Here is a 7,193-nt window from a genome sequence, read left to right as displayed (position 1 = left end):
CTTGTGTGCTTATAGGAACCATAAAGACCTGTTCATTCTCATATTTTAAAAAGAAACTGTCATATGCATCTCTGTCATGATCCTTGCTACAGCTGGTGATACAGCCCAAGTATTTGCCAAGAGCACACCTATTTTCATGCATGTTTCACACTTGTCTGCTCACCAGTGCTAAAACAGAGGATAGTGAGCTTTGAAATGTAGATTATAGGAACACAATAGCATGAAATGTAAGGAAAACGTATCAGCCCACTAAAAGGTTAGGGATCTTAAGTACTCACTAAGTTCTAGGGTGATGGGTGTGGCAGCAAGATAGATGCAATGTTAGATTCCTGCCGTGGCAAGTGTAATCATTTGTCAGGAGGGTGTGTGGGTATTTCAAATGACCCGAGTAAATGTGCTCCATATTAACAGCAGCGGGAAATAACAGAATAGACTATTGTTATTACCATTGTTATTATTCTTGCTATTTCTCCGCATAGTAAAACCAACCTGCTTCTCTCATTTAAAAGGAGCCTCATGTTTATGTTGTAACTTAGAGTTGAGCACAACATTTAAGGGAGGGCATCACCTTGTTAAGTAGATGCATTTACATAAGATTTCAGGTTTCAGAATTCTGATGCAAGTGAAAGTGTTTCCTAGAGATGAGGAATTGCTATAATATAAAAATGACCCCATTGAATAGAGATAATATGAACCTCTGTAATTAAGAGGCCCGTGTTATGGTGTAATTACTTGCTGTCCTTACACTGACCTCCAAGAAAAGAGTGTCTAAATATTACAATGTAATATTAGCATTTGTCTTTTGAAGTGTTCCTCCTGCGAAAGGCATTACATCTGTGGATAATATATCCTCAGCAGGCCCCTGACAAATGGGATGCCAGCAGCAGTGAAGTTCCTGCTCTTCATTTCACAAATCTCATATCTTGAAATCGACTTAAAGACAGTAATAAGGTTGAAGAGATAGCTCAATCTCCGTGTTCATCAGTGCTTGGGGACTACGTGAACCGTGCTTACTCCAGGCTGTTTGTTCATTAGGCACCATCCACAGTCTACTAACTACAGTAAACCTTTTATGTTAACAGTACCAAGATCTGTGGGTGAGCAAAACGGGATGGGGGCATTGCCCAGGGAGGGATACTCCTTGAACCTAAAGCTCTCTTCTGTGCTTAGAGCAGGAAAGTTGATCATAAGGACAGTTCCTACTTAATGGGAAGTTGATAAGCCTGCACAGGATCTTTCTGACTGCAAAAACACATGTTACCCCCTTGATTGTAAGTGTGTATTTGCACATGTTCATACACCCGTATGTTTGTTAAATGGGATGGTGCACTGCTCTGTCTTTGAGAACTGAATTAATAATTTAATCACTTATCATATATTCAAACTGTTGTCATAACAAGATGTGGTGGATTGAAAGAAAATGGCCCCATAGACTCAAAGGGAGTCACCAATCAGGAGGTGTGGCTTTGTTAAAGTTGGTACAGCCTTATTGGAGGAAGTGTGTCACTGTGGAGGAGGGCTTAGAGGTCACATATGTTCAAGCCATGCCCAGTGTCTGAGACCCTTCCTGTTGGCTATGCAATATTAAGAACTCTCAGTTCCTGCTGTAGCACCAGGTCTGCCTACAGGCCACCATGTGGCAATGAACTGAACCTCTGAAAATGTAAGCTACCTCAATTAAAAGATTTTCTTCTATAAGAGTTGCCATGGTCTGGTGTCTGTTTATAGAAACAGAAACCCTAAGTAAGACACAAGGAAAAGTAATCTTTTCCTTTCAGGAATGGGTTACTCATGTATTCATGTACTGGTGCCTCCCATACATTGAGATGCTCAAAAGATTTTGTCAGTCTATCAAAGAAAGTTAGCAGAATGGCCTAGACCTGTACCATTTTGTTCGTGTCCTGGATCCCCTGCTTGCATCATGCTGGAACTTGGGGGCATTACTTAAAACATGCCTATACAAGACTTATTAATGATAGAAATAAGTATGCTACTTGTGCCTTCATTACAGTGTGATAGTGAGAAAGGAAGGGCTGACCTAGTAAGAGGTCAGCAATGTTCACTAACAGAGTGATGTTTAATCACAGTCCCCTGCAGCCTGGAAACCCGCCAGTGCAGTATGCTTCCCCATGCCAGTGGAGTCTCTGATGAAAAGATGCCTTCTGTAAATCAACACCTACATTTCGTAGGAAGCTTGTGAGGACAGTAAGAGATGAGCAGCATTCTGATTTGACAGTTTTACACCGTAACTTTTAAAACACACCATTTCCTACAGCCCCAAAGAGAGTCTCTTGAATGCAGTGCACATGACTGAAAAGTAATGAAAGACAGCATGGTCTCCACATTATGTACTTTACCCTTGCGCCTGTTACAATGGCAGCTCGGTCCCTTACACATTTCTTTTGGTCCTTTCTCAACTATAGCTAAGGAGATTTTAATTACGAGTTGTGTGAAGATTGGCTGATAATATATTTAAATTATACAGGTAAGAGTCAATAATTAGTATTTTTGTTTCTTTTTTAATGAGACAAAAGACAGCAGGCAGAAAACAGTGAGGTGTAGGAATGGTCCCTTCCACACTTCTGCACAGTGTTTGATCCTGCTTTCCCTCATCTATATCTTTAAAACTGAGCTACCTGCCCCATCACCATCTTTTCTGCTAAAGTCTCCTTCATTCCTGGGTTATACATCCTCATCATCTCCTCTCATCCCCTTATTATTTTCCATTAAATCCAAAGTGTTAATGGCTTTTTTCAAAAAACATTTTTCAAAGTTTAATGAAACAACGTTTATTTTAATAAAATATATATTAAGATAATGTAAATAGTATCTATTATTCCAAATAAGTAAAAAAAAAATTATCTAACAATCTAACATCTATTTATCTATCTATCCTTTATTTATGCTAATGCTCACCATTAATTACTTTAATTCTTGTAAACTAGGGAATGATAATATTTATCTAAAAAGCCAGATATTGATGCTTTAACGCTATAGGCTTTGTGGAGAAGTTGTTATTTTTTCCTGAGGACATATGAATAAATATCTATTTACTTATAGTCAGGGCACCAACAGACAGATAAGAGTTTTCTGCTCAAAAACAGTGTTGAAGGTACTCACGGGGTCATGCATGGGTGACTCAAAGACAGCTTCCCTACCTACAAGTCCCTGAGGATACTTACCATCAGTGAAGAGTTCCACCTACAGCATGGACAAGTGGCAAAGCACTGCACTAATAAAGGGTTTAGGGGATCCATTTGGGAAGCTACACCAGCAGAGATCTAACCCAGTAAGTTATCTTTTATCTTTTCTATAATTCCAAGGAGGGGACGGACTGGTAAGCCATAGCCTGTTCTTTTCAAGAGAATTCTAACATGTTCTTTTCTGTGTGGTCTCCTACAAGTTATCACAACTGCTTTGATAAAAGATGGCAGTGCTTATGTTCAAACTCAGAGCAGAGAAACATCAATATACCTCATAGTTTTGTTTGTCATTGTGGTATGAAGTCAGCCATAGACAGTCACTATCAAGCAAACATGACTATACTCAGATGTATCTTATATATGGATGTGGAAAATGAATTTATATAATTTAACATGTTAAATATTTTATGCTTTCCACTTTCTCTTCAATTCATAGTATGTGCTAGATTAGGTATTGTTACAGATTGGGTCCACAGGCCAGTGGCTATAAGAATCTGCTTAAAATGTGAATTTTGCTGTATTCAAACTCTCAGTTACTTAGAAACAATTTGAAGGAATGATGATATCAGGTTAGGTGGGGACACGTTATGGAAGACTCAGGCTAACAAGAGAAGGCATTTTAATAAATGATGTTATCAACAAATTGATTTGTTTCCTTTAAAGAAGAGAATTGAGGGATAAGAACAACGAGACAGATCCATCTAGAGAGCTGCGAAGTGTGAATGAGAAAGGAAATAAGACCTGAATACTCAGCATTAATCTGTACTCACCAAGCATCAGCTAAGAGGCCTTTGATGAGGCAACAACTTTGTAAAAAGCAAAGAAGATGAAAGAATCACCAAGAAAACTTGGTAAACAATGGAATATAAGTCCCGAAGAAGAGGACATAGTTAATTAAGATAGTGATTCAATTTTAAGTCACATTTGGGATGAAATAAGGAGGAAAATGGAAACAGGAGTCGTACTTTGAATCCTATGTCTTTTGAAGGATAAGTAACGGAGTAGATGAGGTGTCATACAGTTTTCAAAAAAGATTCATAGGATAAAAGTCTTCTAAGGATTGAGGTTTTAGTTTACTGTTAGTACTTTGTGGTCAAGTAACAAGGTGGCATAGTGTGATTCAGGAAGTACGCAAGAATGAGACTAACTGGGCCCTTTGTACAATTTTTAGTAAGTGGGAGAAACAAGGAAAGGTTCTTAGAAAGCCATAGATGATGAAAGTCCTAGCATTTTAAGAGTATAAACATTTCCTTTTCTTGATTGTATTAGTATATAATGGGAGAAAAATGGCGTTGTTCAGATCTCATTTTATGGACATTTTTACATTAGAACCTTCAAGGATATTTATACTAAGTAAAATAATTTACTAGTATTCTAAATTATCAAGAGGTAAATAACTCAGTGTTTTCTACAGAAAATTCAACTTTATGACTCTCATATCTCATTTCCTTCCAGGGCTATGGTACTCCATGCACGGCTCTTCTTTGTTGGCTTTTTATCCATCAATTAGGAGAACTGTGGTAACACTAAGAAACAGGCAGTAAGTTACCTCGGGGCCATGAAGTTCTAACCTTTTTTTTTTTTTTTTTTTTTTCAGTAAAAGCTGTTCTTTTAAAGAAAGAATTCCCCTAAGCACAAGCTGAGTTTAAATAACCCATTTGTTGTTTTCCCAGAGGTTGGGAGGTATTACATAGAGTGTTAAATGTATTAGTTTTCATAGAGCAGTTGACATATGAATCTATGTGAAGGAGTTTGGATCCTTCTGGGTTCTTTTATGTAATGTGAATGATCACCTCCTACTGTATTTCTTTAAACTAAGAAGCAAAAGCATTCTTCTCTGTTCAAAGTGACAGAATGCTGGTCATCTATATCACCTGGCGTACTGCAACTTTATGTCCTACGCGTGCATCTATGAAATCAGCCTGTGACCACAACAGAAGGTTTTGAGTCCTTGCTAGAAGGATATCTAGGAAGCTGGTTAACATACAATGCTGGGTACGGTGAAAACTCATTGAAAAGAATCAGTGAAAATGTATTCTTTTTTTTTTTTGTCTCTGCCAACGATTTACTAATCCTGAATCAATAAATAGATATCAGAAGTCTTCATGAGAAACCAGAGAGAGCCGACAGAGGCTGAGATTCAAGTTTCAGGTGAGAAGACTCCCAGAGGCTGATGGCACCTGGCCAACAAGTTCCAAATTAACTGCAGGTGCAGTTGAGGAAAGTGGAGCTGGGCCTTGGAGGTGGAGGCTAAGGAGCCGGACCTTCCTCCTCCCCCAAGGCTTGTTTCTCCTTTTCAGCATCAATCCATTTCTGTGGTGCGATCATTTTCTTTGGCCCGTGGGGTGGTGGGCCAATGAGGGCCTCAATGTCCTCATAGTTTATCACTTCCTTTTCCAGAAGGGCATTCGCCAGCGCCTGCAGCTTGTCCAGGTTGTCCAGCAGCACCTTCTCGGTGTGTCTGTAGGCCTTAGCCACCAGCAGTTTGGCTTCATGGTCCATCAGCTGCTGGAGGCCCTGGCTGAAGGGACGCCGTCCAATGCCCATGAGGCCCTCTTGTGCCTCAGGAAAGGAGACAGGCCCAATGCTAGGTGCCATCCCAAACTGTTTCACCATGGAGTAGGCAATGCGGGTGACCTTCTTCAAGTCGTCCTAGGCCCCAGAGGTCACCCTGCTGAATGAGATGTCCTCAGCCGCGCGACCTCCTAGCGCCATGCACATCCGCTCAAACAGCTGTTCCTTGGTGAAGAGGTACTGGTCCGGAGGGAGCATCTGAGAGAAGCCCAGAGCAGCGTTTGTTCGAGGTGCTATGGAGACCTTCATTACAGCTTCTGTGTGCTCGAGCAGCCAACCAACCAAGGCATGGCCAGACTCATGGTAGGCAACCACTCTCTGCTCCTCCTTGGAAAGGATCTTACTCTTTTTAGCAGTTCCGGCAATGACACACTCCACCGCATATTCAAAGTTGAACGTGTGGACAGATGTGTGCCCCTCCCGTGCAGCATGCAGGGCAGCCTCATTGCAGATGTTGGCGATGTCGGCGCCACTGAATCCTGGTGTCAGCTCTGCCAGTCGCTGGGAGTAGAAACTGCTCGGCTGGGTCAACTTCAGGCCTTTCAGGTGCTGCTCGAAAATCTCCCGCCGCTCCTGCAGAGTGGGAAGATCAATGAAGACATGCCTATCGAGTCGCCCAGGCCTCATCAGAGCATTGTCCAAAACATCAGCTCGATTCGTGGATGCCAGGACGATGACATGGTCTGTAGTGCCCATTCCTGTAAAACTAGCACTCTGGAGGCAGGATGATCTGAAGTTCAAGGTAATCCTCAGCCACATACTGAGTTCAAGACCAGCCTAGGATGCATGAGACTCTCGGAAGCGAAAATGTATTCTTTAATGCCTTTCTGTTAAAGTAAAACTGCAGCTGTGAGATATAAAGTCAGGAGTGTTCCAGAAAATTGATGTGATATGTGATATCTGAACAACAGGTGTGGTATATCATATCATGAACAGGTTGTTAATTTGGTAAAAACATATAGGCTATTTTGGCAAGATAGCCACATTGGATTTTATTTTAAAGAAATTAGTTTTCTTTGAATAGGTTGGAAATATCTGGAGGATGCTTAGGCTTTCTTGATCTCAAGGACTGTTCCGCCTCACTATTTTATGACCAGTGCCTATGCTGCTAGGCTGCAATGAGCACTCCGTTGTTCTTGAGTGAATAAAGTAATAAGTGGTTGAGTGAATTACCACACCAAATGAGAAATGAATAAGGTACTGACTTCTGTATGTTTTTGTGGAAAAGTAATTCAGATTACTAATTTGATTGTACCATGAAATATGTTTACTTCTTTGTTATGGGAAATGCTTTCCTGGGCTGTCATATAACAAGACACAGGCAAAATCCATCATCAGTATGAGTTTATGCTCTTTTTCTTTGACTAGCTAAGTTACCCTGATTACATAATTTGTAATTGCTTCTCATTCTCAAGG

At 40.5% G+C, this 7,193-nt stretch overlaps 1 protein-coding gene across 1 annotated transcript; it reads right to left on the bottom strand.

Annotated features, from left to right (window-relative positions):
• Nucleotides 1-5,418: 5,418 nt before the first annotated feature.
• On the bottom strand, nucleotides 5,419-6,473 carry LOC126505715 (paraplegin-like). Its single transcript, XM_050148946.1, is given in 1 exon segment — nucleotides 5,419-6,473. A coding segment is annotated over 1 exon segment (1,020 nt). The 3' UTR covers nucleotides 5,419-5,453.
• Nucleotides 6,474-7,193: the final 720 nt, after the last annotated feature.

The sequence above is a fragment of the Alexandromys fortis genome, unplaced genomic scaffold (assembly GCF_014885135.2).
Source record: "Alexandromys fortis isolate MF-2015 unplaced genomic scaffold, M_Fortis_MF-2015_v1.1 scaffold_4, whole genome shotgun sequence".
NCBI classification, from domain to species: Eukaryota; Metazoa; Chordata; class Mammalia; order Rodentia; family Cricetidae; genus Alexandromys; species Alexandromys fortis.
This window is presented reverse-complemented; position numbering and strand designations above follow the sequence as displayed.